General features: G+C 36.3%; 2 protein-coding genes across 2 annotated transcripts; both read left to right on the top strand.

Annotated features, from left to right (window-relative positions):
* Positions 1-7,153: 7,153 nt before the first annotated feature.
* LOC120191877 (V-type proton ATPase subunit B 1-like) lies at positions 7,154-14,356 on the top strand. The gene is made up of 9 exons (XM_039194756.1): positions 7,154-7,258; positions 8,452-8,515; positions 8,753-8,808; positions 8,905-9,003; positions 9,174-9,233; positions 10,170-10,281; positions 10,377-10,585; positions 10,783-10,911; positions 14,237-14,356. Exons 2-9 carry the CDS (start codon positions 8,461-8,463, stop codon positions 14,354-14,356), a joined length of 840 nt encoding a protein of 279 aa, XP_039050687.1. The 5' UTR covers positions 7,154-7,258; positions 8,452-8,460.
* An 823-nt stretch (positions 14,357-15,179) lies between these two features.
* On the top strand, positions 15,180-16,091 carry LOC120191876 (V-type proton ATPase subunit B 2-like). The gene is made up of 5 exons (XM_039194755.1): positions 15,180-15,209; positions 15,357-15,404; positions 15,516-15,569; positions 15,656-15,739; positions 15,832-16,091. The coding sequence occupies exons 1-5, from the start codon at positions 15,180-15,182 to the stop codon at positions 16,039-16,041; spliced, it is 426 nt and encodes a 141-aa protein (XP_039050686.1). The 3' UTR covers positions 16,042-16,091.
* Positions 16,092-17,621: the final 1,530 nt, after the last annotated feature.

Raw genomic sequence — 17,621 nt, 5'->3', positions numbered from 1 at the left:
GAACTGAACCTAAGACCTAAACTATATGCCCCTTGAGTCCCTTGGCTATGAGATGCAATTAAAAAAAATCTTTTTTATTTTTGTTTGACCCAATTATCATCAAGTTAACCTCTATCTATTCATAGGCCAAAATTGATCCTACTATTCGGTCATAGCATGTTGACCAGAAGTTTGGGTCTTTTACTTTTAAATCTTGAATTTCTTTTTTTCCCGTTAAACTGAACTAATGGATGAAAATGTAATGTATTTTAACAAATTTTTATTTTTTTTACAAATTTCATAATTTCATTTTTATAGTTTTATAATTTTATTTGTTTAAAATCATATATAGATCAATTTTAATAATTTATAGTTTTTAAATATTTTCATTTTCTAAATTATTCTGCAAAAAAAGATAAAATAACTAACATCAATATTGATATAAGGACAAAATATTTGAAGTTGAATTAATAAGTTCATTAATTTTTTCATCAATTGGTTCAATTTGAAAAAAAAAATTGTGGGTTAAAAGAGATAAAAAATTTAGGATTAAAATGTCTTTTTTAAAATTTTAAGAGTAAAAAATATGCATCAAAACCTTTTTTATTTGGGATTTTATTGGGAAGCGTTTAAATGGGGAATAATTGTTTTTTTTCAATTTTGTGTGAACTAAAAATATGTTCTGTATATCCATTTTATTGATTTATTTAAAAAAATATTTTCGAGTTATGTAAAATTAAAAAAAAAAGATAAAATTTTCTTATTAAATATATTATTTCAAAACAACGGCTTTTATTTTAAAATGTCTCCAAGGTATCATGTAAATTTGACACAATATGAAAATTTGGGGTTATAATGACAAAAGAATGTAAAATTGTGGGGTTAACTTTATCATTAAGCCGAAATAATGAAACTAAGCAATTTGGACGTAAGGTGTGCCGAAATAATGTGGCCCGTTCTAAAAATATAAAGAGATCATCTACACCCATTTCTACCAAGCTAATCATTTTGTCCCATCAGTATCGGCCACGTTATTAGTTATCCAGGGCTCCCAATTAGACTTGGATGAAACAAGCACGAACCAAACGATCTTAATGGTTAAAAAAATATTATTCTTCTTCGAGGTCTCGGGTTCGAACATTATGTATGTCATGAATATGAGTATTTAATATCAAATTGTTGAGAGTGTTAAAAAATATAATAGGTTGAGTTTCTATTATTAAAAGTTGTTAATGAGTTAGTTAAGCTTATATTAAACTATAAATATGATGTATTTGTCACGCCCCCAGAACTTCGACGCCTCTCACCGTCGGAATATCAGAGTCAAGGTCTGACGGGTCGTGCGGCCTTAGACGCTTTAGACGCTCCTCGGTCTTCTCGGCGACTAAGTAAGCCTTACCCAAGCTAAGTGAGTGTGCAAACTCACAAAGGTTGGAACCAAGCCCTCAAGGCTTCGGATTGCGGAAGCTTTAGAATGCCGACAAGGTCGGACTATCGTGTGGAAGTGCTAACACGAAGGTGGCTACTCCTGGCCACCGAGATAGGCAACAAGAACAAAGAAACTAAGAACTCAGAAAGAATAGAGCAAATGTCTCAGAGCTTTATTACTCTCTCACAAAGAGAAGAATGGAATTGGGTGATTACAAATGAGGAGGAGAGCTCTCTATTTATAGTTGAGCTCCCTCTCAATCAATGGCCTAGATCATTTTACATCAACGGCTATGATTTGCCCAATTAATGACAAATCCCCTAAATCAAGGAATTACAACCAAATCCTTCCTAATTACATCCATTAGTAGGATTCTTTCCTTGGATAGGTGTTCACACTGGATATGGTAAGATTTTCCCACAATATCTTCCTGATTTTGTTGCCTCTTGCCATATTTACCGAGCTTCTGTGATCATCTTCAGATATGATGCCACTTTCCTTTTCTGCACGGCCAATGTGAACGGGCTCCATAAAATTCTCCAAGCGATGGGCCAAGTTTGGTGGCTTTGGCAAGCCCGATAACTATCTTGAGATTCCCTTTCGGACTCTTGCACCAATGTCTTAGCAAGCCCGATCCTCTGTCTTGAACCTCTTTGTCGGACACTTGCACCAGTGTCTCGGACCCAAGTTCCTAGCCCGTGACACTCTCCCCAACTGAACTTAGCGACGCCCTCGTCGCTGCACTCAACGATCCTGGGCAACACCACTTTGGATACTTTTCCTTGCCTTGGCTTGTTGCGGTCCTCCCATACGATCTGCTTGCCTTGGCTTCTGCCGCATGTAACTTCACGATCCCTCGCGCCATACTTCAAATCAACTTGGTTGCCTTTCGACGCCTTCGCTTGCTCATGTCCCCCCATAAGGACTCAGCCTCCCATAATGGCTGTGCTTGCTTCGGCTCTTGCCGCCAAGTGATGAAATGGGCTAACACGCCCATAAGTGCATCTCTTTCGTAGGAACTCTTTCCTACAAGTCTTGATTTGCCTCGGTTTGGACCTCCCTGTCCCTTGCGGCAAAGTCTTGGATCCCATCCAAACTTTGTTCCATCCGCGTTAAGAGTTAGGTCTTGCCCGACCTACACTCAGTTAAAGTTGCAAATCAAGCTCACAAGAATAGTGTTGAGATGTACCTTCCCCTCTGATTTAGTTGGCATTTGCTCAAATTTTTGCGTCAGCCTTTCTTGCTCAATGAAGTCTGACACTCCCCGCATTGAACCCTTGTCATTGGAGTTCTTTGCGCCATCCTGCATCGGCACTTTCTCGCGGCAAAGTCCGATGCCCCTCCTTGCTTCATCCCTTCTAACACGAAGGTTGGAGCTCGCTTCCCACCTTTGAAATGGGTGGTGTCTCCATGGTTGCCTTGTCCCTCAACGTCTTGGCCTCCTTCGACTCTTGTCTACGAGTCTTTGAAGGATTGTTCCTCTCTTGAACATCCTCGGTAAGCCCTTGTCTTGACTCCTTGGACATGGTCAACTCAGTCTGCCCTTGGCCTCTACTTGCTTTGGCAGAAATGAACCGTATTGAGCCAAGTCGCAACGCCCCTTCGATCCTTGGTTCGTCCTCTTCATTGGACAACACGATCCTGGGCTCATCCATTACCTTGGATGACTCGACTCCCCTCGGGTAATATTGCAACACTGTTGGCACCTCAAGTTTGCGCCCCTTCGGTTGCTCGACTCTTACCCTCGGCTTAGCAACTGTGTCACTTGAACTAGTGCACACATCATCCCCAGATTCCCCATCTGGTTCATCATTGAGTGGACTTGCTCTGCCACTCGAGGAACAACCTTCCTCATCATTCGACTTGCCTTCATCTCGGAATCTCCTGCCGCTACCCTCGGCTTTGGACTTTGCTTTGGAAGTCTTTTTCTTCTTGACTCCAAACTCTTTGATGGACTCCGCGGTTGTCAAGGCTTTAGACAGCTCCTTGACTTCCCTTTGCTCCAACGTCTTCCTTGCCCACGGCTTTAATCCGAACATGAAGGTGAAGAACGCATCTTCTTCAGTCAAACTCGGGACTTTGAGCATGAGTCTTCTGAATCGGCTCACATACTCCTTGAGTGTCCCTTTATGCCTAAGGCGCCTCAGCTTGGACCACGCCTCCATCCTGGCATATTGTGAGCGAACCTGCTCACTTTGAACCCTCGGCTTGACGGCTTTATTGCTTGCTATCGCACCGGGTCTTTCCTTGTGCTCGACTGCTTTGACACCCGCAGTCTCGTCACGTCTCGATCCTGGCTTGACTACTTGAGAACTTGTAGTCGCACCATGCTTGCCCCTTGATTCGGCTACTTTGGAACATGTAGCCTCGTCAAGTCTTGCCCCTGACTTGATTGCTTGATCATTCGCAATCGCATCTGGCTTCCTTCTCGGTTTGACCGCCTCATCTTCGACAGCCTTGCCTTGTCTTGATCCTTGCTTGGCCGCATTGATCCCATCAATCAGACCAAGTCTTTCCCTTGACTTGGCAGCTTGAACTCTTCTGCCTCCGCCAATGCTTGCTACTCCTCCTTCTCCCATCCTCTCCATGATGGTTGTAAGGCGACGTTTCTCGGGACATCCTCTAATCAAGTGAGGACCATCACAGAAGTAGCACTTGAGCTTTTCCTTGCTCGCCTTCTTCTTTTCCCCGGACTTGGCCTTGCCATTCTTACCCGATGGCTTTCCTTGGCCGTGAACAGTCGATGGCTCAACTTGGCCACTCGAAGAGCTTTCTATACCATCTCCCCGCTGCACCATTTCCCGGTCTCCCCCATTGTTGCCACTATCCCTGGGCATGGGCCTGGACGACACATCGCTCTTTGGCTTGACATCTGCAAGCTCAGTCGGCGTTCCGGCTACAGCTATGGCTTCCGAAAATCTCTGGGCATCACCTTGCTCTCCCCCGAGCATCGCCCCTGGTCTAAGTCCTTCCAAGAAGGTCTTGAGCGCACCCCATTCACTCATTGCTCCCTTGCATATGAGTAGCTCCCTCTTGATCTCATCCACCTCGCTTCTCAAAGCCGCTACCTCGGCTTCTTGGGCATTTCTCCCTCGAACTATCTCCAACTCGTCAAGAACTCGTTGCGTCTCGACCTTGAATATGCCCTCCATGGACTCTAATCGATCAAGGCGGGATTCCACAACACCTTGGGTCTGCTTGGCCTCATCTTCGGCTTGTTCAAGTCTCCCGACCCTTTGTTCCCATGAAGTTGAGATATGCTCTAGATTAATGAGCTTCTCGGTATGGTCAGCAATAACTTCCATCCAATAAGCCTACTTCTCGTTCATCGTTAGCTCCTCGTCTGGTTCCTCCTGAAGACTCTCCCCGTCATCATGAGAGAACCTTTCGTCTCGCTCGGACATGCCTTCGGCGTCACCCTTGAGCCTCTCTACCTCGAGAACCGGCTCCCCTTGGTGTGCTATTGTTGCCTCGAGCATTCTTTGCGAACTCATCACGGCATCCTCATGCTTGGACACCGATGATGCTCTTGAGCCCCTCAGACTCTCTTCCCGTTTCCCACCATGGCACTCCTTGCCTTTGCGTGCGGAAACTCCTCTTTTCTTGTGCCCCATTCAATTATCAAAGTAAATTGATTGAAAGTAAGTAAAACAAACTTACCCGACTCGCACCTTCCACCAAAACACGGTTGAAACGATCGTTGCTTGCCCACAACGACTCGCTCTGATACCACTTGTCACGCCCCCAGAACTTCGACGCCTCTCACCGTCAGAATATCAGAGTCAAGGTCTGACGGGTCGTGCGGCCTTAGACGCTTTAGACGCTCCTCGGTCTTATCGGCGACTAAGTAAGCCTTACCCAAGCTAAGTGAGTGTGCAAACTCACAAAGGTTGGAACCAAGCCCTCAAGGCTTCGGATTGCGGAAGCTTTAGAATGCCGACAAGGTCGGACTATCGTGTGGAAGTGCTAACACGAAGGTGGCTACTCCTGGCCACCGAGCTAGGCAACAAGAACAAAGAACTAAGAACTCGGAAAGAATAGAGCAAATGCCTCAGAGCTTTATTACTCTCTCACAAAGAGAAGAATGGAATTGAGTGATTACAAATGAGGAGGAGAGCTCTCTATTTATAGTTGAGCTCCCTCTCAATCAATGGCCTAGATCATTTTACATCAACGGCTATGATTTGCCCAATTAATGACAAATCCCCTAAATCAAGGAATTACAACCAAATCCTTCCTAATTACATCCATTAGTAGGATTCTTTCCTTGGATAGGTGTTCACACTGGATATGGTAAGATTTTCCCACAATATCTTCCTGATTTTGTTGCCTCTTGCCATATTTACCGAGCTTCTGTGATCATCTTCAGATATGATGCCACTTTCCTTTTCTGCACGGCCAATGTGAACGGGCTCCATAAAATTCTCCAAGCGATGGGCCAAGTTTGGTGGCTTTGGCAAGCCCGATAACTATCTTGAGATTCCCTTTCGGACTCTTGCACCAATGTCTTAGCAAGCCCGATCCTCTGTCTTGAACCTCTTTGTCGGACACTTGCACCAGTGTCTCGGACCCAAGTTCCTAGCCCGTGACACTTTAAAAAAGGTAATTCCTTTTTAAATAAAAATCACTTTTGTTATTTGTTTTTTACCTCTTGTGTTGTTTTTCACCGTCGATCATTATTTCCTACCATTATGGTTGTTTTTTTTTATATTGGTATCATTCGTCAAAGATCCTGAAGTCGTTTTTCATTCCATTTTGATTCATTATTTTTCAGTTTTCCGGTGTTGATTTGCTCTCCTTAATCGCCTCTGCCGCTATCAATCACTTATTTGTTGTTGATCCATTCACTACTATTTTCTTCATCTTCGATTGTTGTCGATCTGAAATTGCTACTTGTATTGGATCAAAGATTTGACTCTGCTACAATAGAGTTCTATTCTCTGTTCACTACCATTGTTGTTTCCTTTACCACTCATCTTCGATGCATGGAGCTTGAATGTTTAACCATCAAGTGTTTAAGAGTTTAATAGTCTTGTCCTCCTTAACTAGATAAAATACAGTGTGTGTTTTTCACGAGAGGCTTCAGATTACACCTGGGAGCTCGTAGCTTATCCGCTTTGCTTCCAACCAAAATAAAGCTTCCAACCAAAAAAATTCCAAATAAATGATGGAGGACAATGAAGATGGAACAAACTGGAAAGCATGAAAGAAACTGTATTTTCAGTTTGATAATCAAGTAGAGTGCCCATAGATTATATCTTATATTCATCGTAAATTAATAAAAATATCATAGATAAAACAAAAAGAAGGGTACACTCCCATCATGTTGTTTTCTTTTCATTAGATTACCGTTATGTTGCCCCTTGTAATAAATACATTTAATTATTAAGTGGTCATTAAATTTTAAAATATTTAAGTTTCGAGATTTTATTATTATTGAGCCATTAAATCGTTAACATCATTATGACATATTAATTTTGTTTTTTGTTTTTTGAATTATAAACTCATCTTGTCGACTAATTATCCCATGTCACTTATCATCATTAGTGATAGTATCGATAATATACATTTTCATTTCAATCTTCTTTCTTTTTTTAAGAATCTTTTTTCATGAAATTCATTTAAAATCGATGAAAATCTAAAGTTTTATTCTCTTTTTATGACGAGGTTAATTTAGAGGTGTGTTGTTTGTCTTTTTCAAACTCCTTATAATATATCCTTATAATCATTATACAATTATTTATTCATATTGGTTTAATTTTGTTTGCAGTTTTCAAACCTTTTAGTTTATTCCCCATCTGTCTCTCGCTCCTTCGCTGCTTCCCGTGAAACAGAGGAGCACAAAAGAAAGTAAGTTTCTGTTCCTTTTTATTTTAATTTTTCCTTTTTTATACAAAAAAACTCATTTCAATTTCTTAAAAGTTAATTTGTTTAAAACTAATCATACCAAAATCAGTTCCATTCCAATTTGATCCACTTTCTCACGTTGTTGTATTTTTTTTTCTGTTTAATTTTCTTAATTTTGATCCTTTTTTTTAATATAAGAAGGTTTGTTTTCCTTAATCTTATTTGCAAGGGATGTTACTTTCGGTACTTAGTTTCTGTTTGGACCAGGGAAATAAATATAAAAGGAATTATAATTTTCAATGCTAATTATGTTTGAGCCATTTCTGATCATTGATGTTTCATGATCTGTAGCTTAAGCTCATTATTGTAGTTAAGTCCTCTTTAAATGGAAGTACGGTATTGAATTTTGTGAATTTAGAATGACGTGATTAGTACATATCGGTAAGTAATAGATTCCGGATTCTGATTAAGATTAACAGTGTATTAGGAACAAATAAAGATTAAAGGAAGCCATTTTTATTGAATAGATTTCAAGTGTAGCAAACTATGAAATTGAGATGAATCTGGAAATGAGTGGAATTCGTTTCTTCTGCATAAATGGGGAATAAGATATTTTTTAGCAATGGTTCCGTTTGTAATTTTGTTTATTAAGGTACGCCTTGATTTCTATTTCAACTTCTTAAATTTTCGGGTTGAGAATTCTGGCCATGTTCCTCTATTGTTTTCATTTATGCCAATTCAGTATTTTTTAACTTTTCAAAATGAAAATGTATCTTTTAGGAGAACAAAATGGATTATTACTTATATTTTATAAAGAACCTTATACTATAAATGCTGTTGTATTTAGCCGGTTAATTTTTAATCAATTGCAAGTTTTGCTGTCGACTGTTTGCTTTTCCTGTTAAACTGAAAGAAATAGTAAAAGGGGAAGTATCAAAATTAGTAATCTAATTGAACTACTTTCCAAGCTTATGGATTTTGCTAGACTGGTTAGAGAATGAAGCCATCAATGTTTAACAAATTTTCAAGCTTCTAAATTTTTATCCTTTTAACCTTTTTCTGGAGTATGAGAATGGAATTACAATCTTCTTTTTTCCAAAAAAAAAAAAGAAGAAGAAGAAACTATTTTATATAATTTTTGCTTTTCCTTCCCAGAAATGAATTTTCCGTCTCGTTGTGTCTTTCTTTCTTGACAGAACTACAAAATGGGTAAGGCAGAAAACATTAACAGCATGGAGGGAACACTGGAGATTGGCATGGGTAAACAAACCACTTGCTTTTAAACTAGTTCCATGATCATCATAAGCAACTTTGTTTGCTTTTCTTATAATGGATTGTGTTTTAACTTGAATTGAGTACTGTCTAATCTTGAGGGCTGAATTGGTGATAAGATTCTGGTTAAACTGCCACATGCATTGTGACAAGCAGGAAGTGCCGCATGAAAGAAACTGGTAAACTGAAAAGAATAATTATTTACTTTTCTTGAGTTGATTGCAGAATATAGAACAGTTTCCAGAGTTGCTGGGCCTTTAGTAATCCTTGATAAAGTGAAGGCAAGTTTTGTTTTTCTCACTAATTATGTGTAACCATTTTCAAGCTTGTTTAGTTTTTATTTCAACTCATTATCTGAGGGTTTATGCTTTTTCTAGGGACCCAAGTTTCAAGAAATTTTTAATATTCGTTTAGGGGATGGAACAACCAGACGTGGTCAAGTCCTTGAAGTTGATGGAGAAAAGGCTGTTGTTCAGGTAATTTCTGTCTTAAATTCTCTAGCCTTCCTTTGTTACTATGAATTCCTGTTATATGCACTTTTACATCATGGGAAAAGGAATGAGACCAACTTGTCTGGTGCTGCAATTTTGGTTATAGCAAATGCATTTATTCTTCATATTCTCTACTTATATGTTACATTGGCTAGGTTTTTGAAGGAACATCTGGAATTGACAACAAATATACCACCGTGCAATTTACAGGAGAGGTATGTAAAGTTCTGCTTTTGTCTTTTATGTTTAATCATATTCTTGCATCTCCTAATTTGATATAAAAATGACTTACCTTCAACACACCTGGATAATAAATGAATTTCTTCTTTTTATGTTGGGGAATTTTAATTAAGATAGCTGGTTGGCATCATTTTTCTGATTGTATGTGCTTAGACATTACAAGCCATGCTGCTATGCTGTTTCTTGAATCTTGACATATCTGTTTCTTTAGAAGACTGTAGACCAGAAGGTAGTCTTGTAAATACTAGACCTTGTATACATTTTATGTTGTGCAGTGAGCTAAGGTTCTCTTTTGGCATTATACTGGCTGTTATTATTGTAATATTTTATCTTCCTAGGGTTATGAAATCATCCCCTAAATTGGTCGCTAAAATAAAATTAAAATTTTCCATTTACTTCAAATTACAGATTTAGTATATAGTCCAATTAGGTAGCTATGTTTTTTCTTAGCGCCATGGTTTGCTACCTTTAAAAAGAATGTAACACAGAACATGTCATCTCCATTGAGGGATTATTGATTCAATTTGTCACATCCTATCTGAACGTTAATAACCAACACTCTGTTACTTATTTGCTAGACTGCTCTAACTCTTGTCAAGTATCCATGTCCAACACATTTGCATTCGAGTCCAAGTAACATAGCATATATGGGTTTCATGGGAATGTTTGGTTTTCCTCTTCCGGCCTTTCTAATTACAAGGTTAAGTTTATGCAATCAAGACTTTAGACTACTGCTAATGTTTATTGGTTTTTTTTGACATAATAATCATAAAAAATTGGCATCTTATACCAACCATTTGTGTGCATATTTGTTCTTATGCCCATAGGGAAACAAATTCTTGGTATCATGTTGTGTACCCCTCTGAATTTTTCTGTTGTTTCGTAATTCTTCTCCTAACTTTATTTTGTAGGTGTTGAAAACTCCTGTCTCTTCGGATATGCTTGGGCGCATTTTCAATGGCTCTGGCAAGCCAATAGATAACGGTCCACCTATCTTGCCTGAGGCATATTTGGATATCTCTGGTAGGCAGTGTTGTGGAATGACTGATAATTGAACAGTATAAGTTGTCTGCCATCTGTAGTTTGTTAGCTACATTACTTATCCTTTTACTTTGTAGGGAGTTCTATTAATCCTAGTGAGAGAACCTATCCTGAAGAAATGATACAGACAGGGATTTCAACAATTGATGTCATGAATTCAATTGCTAGAGGGCAAAAAATCCCTCTCTTCTCAGCTGCTGGTCTTCCCCATAACGAAATTGCTGCTCAGATTTGTCGTCAGGCTGGTTTGGTGAAACGTTTGGAGAAGGCAGGAGATCTTTTTGAGGTAAAGTTCATGCACCAATATTGCTTGTCCCTTTGGAGTGAACTCGAAATTGAAGATACATAAAAAAAAACATTTTGTACTTTGTTTTAGTTATCAGCTTCCACACATTTCTCGCTACTGAAAACATGATGCATATTTGTCATTGATGCGGTTGTTTTACCTTTCCATATTCTGATTGTTTCACTCACTGATTTCAGGATGGTGAAGAAGATAATTTTGCAATTGCGTTCGCGGCTATGGGGGTAAACATGGAGACTGCACAGTTCTTCAAACGTGACTTTGAGGAAAATGGCTCAATGGAGAGAGTGACTCTTTTCCTAAACCTGGTATAATTCAATTTATGATACAAGGCTTTATTCATTTATTTATTTTTTAAGGGGAGGGTTGTAACACCCCCAACCCGTATCCGACCCGGATACGAGTCCGAAGTGTCACATTGACTTTTCAAACATTTATTCGTATAAAATAGTGTGTAATTTAAAAACTTTGATACATTTAACTTATTCAAAACGTTTACAAAATATATCAGAGTTCATACAATTTATATCTTTAGACTACATGCCAACTACACTCTATAACCAGTACATATATTTTCTGATCTGACCTGTCTTGCTCCGCATTACTCTTTACTCTTCTCGAAACCTACGTGTGAAACAATCACACGCTAAGTCGAAGACTTAGTGAGGCATAACAACTTATAATGCACTTTATAACATCTATCAATACATGCATGTTTTGTTCTATCATGTTATACCAATTCCATGCATTCTTCGTATCATATAAAATCATATCAGATTAATTGCAGTAAATACATACATACACATAATTCATCATTAACAGTTTATCATGTAATCGCATACTTTTATGGTTAACCTTTTCAATCAAACACTATACACACACAACATCATATCATTTCTATAACATTTATCATACCACTAACATATATTTGTTCATATCTCTGGATTAGCCCATGTACATATGTGAGAACTATCGATATGTGAGTCTATAGAGGTTGTGCACTAATACTGTCACCACAGCTCGTATAATTGCACCGAAGTGCCGCGTAGAACTGCACCGTAGTGCCATATAATAATGTCCATAAGGACCACATATTATTCCTTAAGAATCATATACATATACTAGGGATCAAGTATGTGTCTTTCAAGACTTCACACATGTTCCACAGAATATATATATATCCCGAAGGATCGCGTAGAATTGCACCGTAGTGCCATATAATAATGTCCCTAAGGACCACATATTATTCCTTAAGAATCATATACATATACCAAGGACCAAGTATGTGCCTCAAAGACCTCATAAATGTTCCAAAGAATATACATATGTCCCGAAGGACCGCGTAGACCCTCGACTCTTGGCATGCCAACTATACCCCTAGCTCTCAGGACACATAACATGGGCATTATCATTTATTTCATTTCAAATATTCACATAAACATGTAATTCACTTTCACATATCACATATCACATAGCTTCTTTTCATATTATCACATAGTCACATAGTTCACTTACGCGTAGATCATTTCCATATAATTCACATGTCACATATCTCATGTTCTTGTATAATTTCTATCATTTCTTTCACATATCACGTATCACATAGCTTCTTTTCATATTACCTGATGACATATATCATGTAGATATATAATAACGGATATCATATTATCTACCTTATGCTCTATTTCTTTGTATTCCCATAGATTATAAATTATGCTGTATTTCTAAACATATATCATTTAATAGCATTTTTATTTAGGTACTAATTTAATCTCTTTACTTAATTCAATTTCATATATTCATTATAATCTTTTCATATAGCTCCATTATACTAATTCTCATAATAAATCATACCACTAAGTACTTGTCCAACTCATGTTTCCATTATGCATATACTGTTACCCATGTTTACCTAGTTCATATCACTTCTTATAAACTCACTTTCATCATATTTTCCTATTATTACATATTAAAGTCTTACATACATCATATAGCATATACAAAGCATATCATTATCTTTAGTCATGCATACATACAATCAATGTAATACAGATAATCACATATAATTATAACCACACATAATCATATCCATGACTTCATGCATATTACTCTAGGAAATAGACTCATCGCAAGTCTTATTTCCATTAAACACTACATGTCACTAGTATGCACTCACCTGGCCTCACTAGTCAATTTCAATCTCTTATCCTTCCCTTGATCGATCTTACTTGCCAAATGTTTCGGAATTGCTTTACGCGCAGAATATACATAAATGTACATTTTGAGGCAATCATTAGATACCTACACCTTGTAATTAGATACTAGCAACTTAAACGAATTTATTAAACCCATATTCACAATTTCCTTTAGGGGGAATCGGTTCCCTACTAAGGGGGTATCGATTCCCTCATGACATTCTGGAAATTTTTGTTCGTTTGAAGGGGTATCGGTTCCCCTTGAATGGGTACCGATTCCTCTTGCCCAGAAATCATATTTTAGCCCGAAAATTATCTCTCAAACACTTCATATATCATCCACTTTTCATTCTTAACTCTAGTACACATACTTAAACCAATCTATATTCATTTATTTCATCTTAAATCTCAAAATCCTATCTTCCATATGAGATTCAAGAATCATACCAAATTTTCAATGTGTTCTAATTCCAATTCTAACACTTCATACTTCTTAATTAGATTGATGACAAGTCAAATTCATCCATAAAACTTCAACAACCATACCATATCAAAATTTCATCTTAAAACTCATATTGCAAATTCCTTCATAATTCCTTTATCTTATTGTTTAAATCACATATAAGCTTTCCTTAAGCTTATTTAATACCCAAAGAATCAAAACCAAACTTAAAATTCAAATAATAATCAACTAATAAAACTCTCACCTTTGCCTTGCTCTCCCACGTATGAAGAAGAAGAAAGGAGAAGAGAACTCTGGATGTTTCTCAAATTTCCCACGTTTATATTACCTTAAAAAGAAATATAAAAATCTTTCTGGTCAAATGACCATTTAACCCTTAATTTCCTTTAATAATTACTAATTAACCTTCATCATATACATCCAATAATCATTGAACTATTTCATTCTTATACTTTAGTCACCAAATTCTGAAACTTTACAATTTGGTCACTAACCCGGTATTGCGGATGTTTCCTTTATCTTATTGTTTAAATCACATATAAGCTTTCCTTAAGCTTATTTAATACCCAAAGAATCAAAACCAAACTTAAAATTCAAATAATAATCAACTAATAAAACTCTCACCTTTGCCTTGCTCTCCCACGTATGAAGAAGAAGAAAGGAGAAGAGAACTCTGGATGTTTCTCAAATTTCCCACGTTTATATTACCTTAAAAAGAAATATAAAAATCTTTCTGGTCAAATGACCATTTAACCCTTAATTTCCTTTAATAATTACTAATTAACCTTCATCATATATATCCAATAATCATTGAACTATTTCATTCTTATACTTTAGTCACCAAATTCTGAAACTTTACAATTTTGTCACTAACCCGGTATTGCGGATGTTACAAGGGTGGGTTGGTTGGGAGGTTGCATCTACTTAAAATATTTATTTATAGCTGGAAATTAGCTTCTACTTTCTTCTCTACAGGCAAACGATCCCACAATTGAGCGTATTACTCCTCGTATTGCTCTTACTACTGCAGAATACTTGGCGTATGAATGTGGGAAGCATGTTCTTGTGATCCTTACAGACGTATGCTCTTCGTGAGGTAACGGAAAACAGCCATGTCTCATTAGTGCAAACTCTCTGGTGTCTATGACTACTAGCTATAGCATAGATCCATGGAACCATGTATGATTTTTTATTTTTCGCTATTGATAATGATCCTGATCGATCTTACCTTCTTGGCAGTAAATTCATGCATTTCAGAAATCTACGTAGCTCTGGAAAGCTTTTATGTGAATGCTGGAAGTTTACTCTTTATTTATCTTAAATCCATGTTTTATATTGTTATGTCATTTGCGTAAGACAAACTATTGCTAATGCGGGTGTCTGCCGCACGAGAAGAAGTACCTGGAAGACGTGGATATCCTGGGTACATGTATACTGATTTGGCCACAATATATGAGCATGCCGGACGAATTGAAGGGAGAAAGGGTTCTATCACATAGATTCCAATTCTTACTATGCCAAATGATGGTAATGCATCTTTTAACAATATCAACTTTTTGCACTGAAATACATTCTTTAATGATAATTATAATTCATAACTTCACTTCCTTTCTTTCTTCAATTTTTATTTTTGGCAGATATTACACATCCCACCCCTGATCTTACTGGATATATCACAGAGGGGCAAATATACATTGAAGGACAACTTTATAATAGACAGATAATGTGAAACGTAGTACAAGCTATCAACTTGTTTATATGGGAGATACGAAGGTTCACAAATTATCACCATGATTCTCATAATTTTATGCATAAATTTCATTTTTAATACGGTGTTTTGCATGGGAACTACATCTTCTCTATTATTGCATTTCATTGGTAAATTTCTCAAGGTGACTCGGGTTGAATGTGGCTCAACATGGCGTGTGATGTTGATGGCATGTACCTTGTTTGCTTAACTGGTTGATTTCAAGGTCTACAGTATTGATCTGTTTTCAAAATGGATTTTGGTGAATATGGTTTTCTTCTTTGTACGAACAACAATTTAGTTGGTTTGTTTCAATCAATAAATTCTCCTCCTTCATGAATTGGACAGATATACCCACCAATCAATGTGCTTCAGTCACTGTCCCGTGTGATGAAGGTGATGATAGCACTCATTAGTTGAGGCTCTTGATTTTCATCTGTCAAGATGAAAAATACAGGCAGTAACTTATCATGAAGTGTAACAATTGTGTTGTATATATTTTCCTAGAGTGCCATTGGTGAGGAGATGATGCGCAGGGATCATGCCGATGTGTCTAACCAGGTATGAGTGCAATGTATAATTTCAATCCTCCATTGTATGTGAAGGCATCTAACTCTGCTTCTGTTTCTCGATCCTTTAACCTTTAGTTGTGCACGAATTATGCTATCGGGAAGGACGTGCAGGCCATGAAAGCTGTGGTTGGAAAAGAAGCACTTTCTTCCGAAGATCTGGTTTGCTTTTCCACGTCACTAATTTTCTTGCACCATATTCTGGTAAGTAATTGCTCAGAAATAACCTAACGTGCTGTCCCTGAACGTAACAGCTATACTTGGAGTTCCTGGATAAATTCGAAAGGAAATTCGTCACCCAAGGAGCATATGGCACCCGCAATATCTTTCAGTCACTCGATTTGGCATGGACGCTGCTTCGCATATTTCCTCGCGAACTTCTCCACCGTATACCAGCCAAAACTCTCGACCAGTTCTACTGTCGAGATGCAGGTAATTGGAGGCAATCTGAGGCTCCTTGGTAGCCATTAAAAGTAGTTTATCTGCCGTTTCCCTGTGTTACTTTTTATTCTATGTTCCTATTTCTTTAATTTGTATTTGTTTGTAATGAGATGATGAAATAATGTAGACGGAGAATGAGTTGTGATCTTATGTCGAGTAAAATTTGAATGTCTAACTATGAATTTCAATGTATCATGATTTTTTTTAATAATATTTATTTAGAATTTTTTTTAGTTTATTAGTAATACGCGCACACCATATACATATACATATACATATACATATACATATACATATACATATACATATACATATACATATACATATACATATACATATACATATACATATACATATACATATACATATACATATACATATACATATACATATACATATACATATACATATACATATACATATACATACATATACATATACATATACATATACATATACATATACATATACATACATATACATATACATATACATATACATATACATACATATACATATACATATACATATATATATATATATATATATATATATATATATATATAACTGTTTAAATTTGAGTCTTCTAAAAAGAACATTTTCATTTATGGTGCTTGAAAATTTTAATCTTTACAACTTGGACTCATTGGCGATGGGTTTTTATTCGCTGACTTGAAAAATAGGTGATTAAAGTTTCATTTAGCCAAATCATTATCCAATAAACATTTGACGTATAACATTTATTAAGTTGAAATTTATAGAATACATACAATTAATCAAAAATTAAATTAAATAAAAACACACTAAATATATTGTATTTATTTATTGTTTTCATCTCGATATTTTACCTTCTCTAAAAGAATATTTTTATCTTTTGTTCAGCCTAGGGTTTATTTTATAAATAGCTTAATAAAAAAAATCTAAACTATATCTTTTTCCTCATTAAAAAAATTCTATTAAGTAACATGTGTTACATTTATATTTTTTTTAAATTATTCTTTTAAAAAAATAAAAATTATAAAACAAATTCCAAATTTTCTTTAAAAATTATTTAAAAACCTACCCACCACCTTTTCCATCATTCCAAACTCCTAAATTTAATGGATGATATCCTAATAAATTTATTGAGTGGGAAATGGGATTAAGGAGGGAGGAAGACGAAGGGGGATGGGAAATTTTTCCTAGGATAGGGGAGAGTGGGGGCCCGGGGGAGGAGGGTTAGGTATTTTAAAAATAAAAAATAATATTTTGTAAAAATAAAAATTTAAAAAAATATAAATGTAACATGCATCATTTAACAAAATTTTCTAACGGTTATATAGTCGAAATATTTAAAATGATAATTTTATTAACGTTAGACACTTGAATTGACCGAAAAAACAATAAGAACCTAACAAAAAAATATTATAGTTTAAACACTTTTTTATATTAAGCATTTATAAATTTTAAAGTTCAAATAATGATGGTAAAGATTAAAGTTATAATTACCATTTTTTTGCAAATAAAAAACAATTTGACCAGTAGTAAATCCAATCCCATCGTCAACACAATTCAAATTTCACCTCAAAGCTATGTAAAAACGACAAAGATAATCCGTACAAAT

Source organism: Hibiscus syriacus, unplaced genomic scaffold (assembly GCF_006381635.1).
Source record: "Hibiscus syriacus cultivar Baekdansim isolate YM2019G1 unplaced genomic scaffold, ASM638163v2 tig00116971_pilon, whole genome shotgun sequence".
Taxonomy (NCBI): Eukaryota; Viridiplantae; Streptophyta; class Magnoliopsida; order Malvales; family Malvaceae; genus Hibiscus; species Hibiscus syriacus.
The sequence above is the reverse complement of the archived record's forward strand: the minus strand, read 5'-3'. Positions and strand labels throughout refer to the sequence as shown.

Bases quoted from the DNA above. Each gene is read 5' to 3' on its own strand.
- LOC120191877 (XM_039194756.1), top strand. From the start codon at position 8,461: ATGGGTAAGGCAGAAAACATTAACAGCATGGAGGGAACACTGGAGATT. The intron at 8,809-8,904 runs GCAAGTTTTGTT...TGCTTTTTCTAG, and splicing joins TAATCCTTGATAAAGTGAAG to GGACCCAAGTTTCAAGAAAT. The intron at 10,282-10,376 runs GTAGGCAGTGTT...TTTACTTTGTAG, and splicing joins GGCATATTTGGATATCTCTG to GGAGTTCTATTAATCCTAGT.
- LOC120191876 (XM_039194755.1), top strand. From the start codon at position 15,180: ATGGCGTGTGATGTTGATGGCATGTACCTT. The intron at 15,405-15,515 runs GTGATGATAGCA...ATATTTTCCTAG, and splicing joins CACTGTCCCGTGTGATGAAG to AGTGCCATTGGTGAGGAGAT. The intron at 15,570-15,655 runs GTATGAGTGCAA...TTTAACCTTTAG, and splicing joins ATGCCGATGTGTCTAACCAG to TTGTGCACGAATTATGCTAT.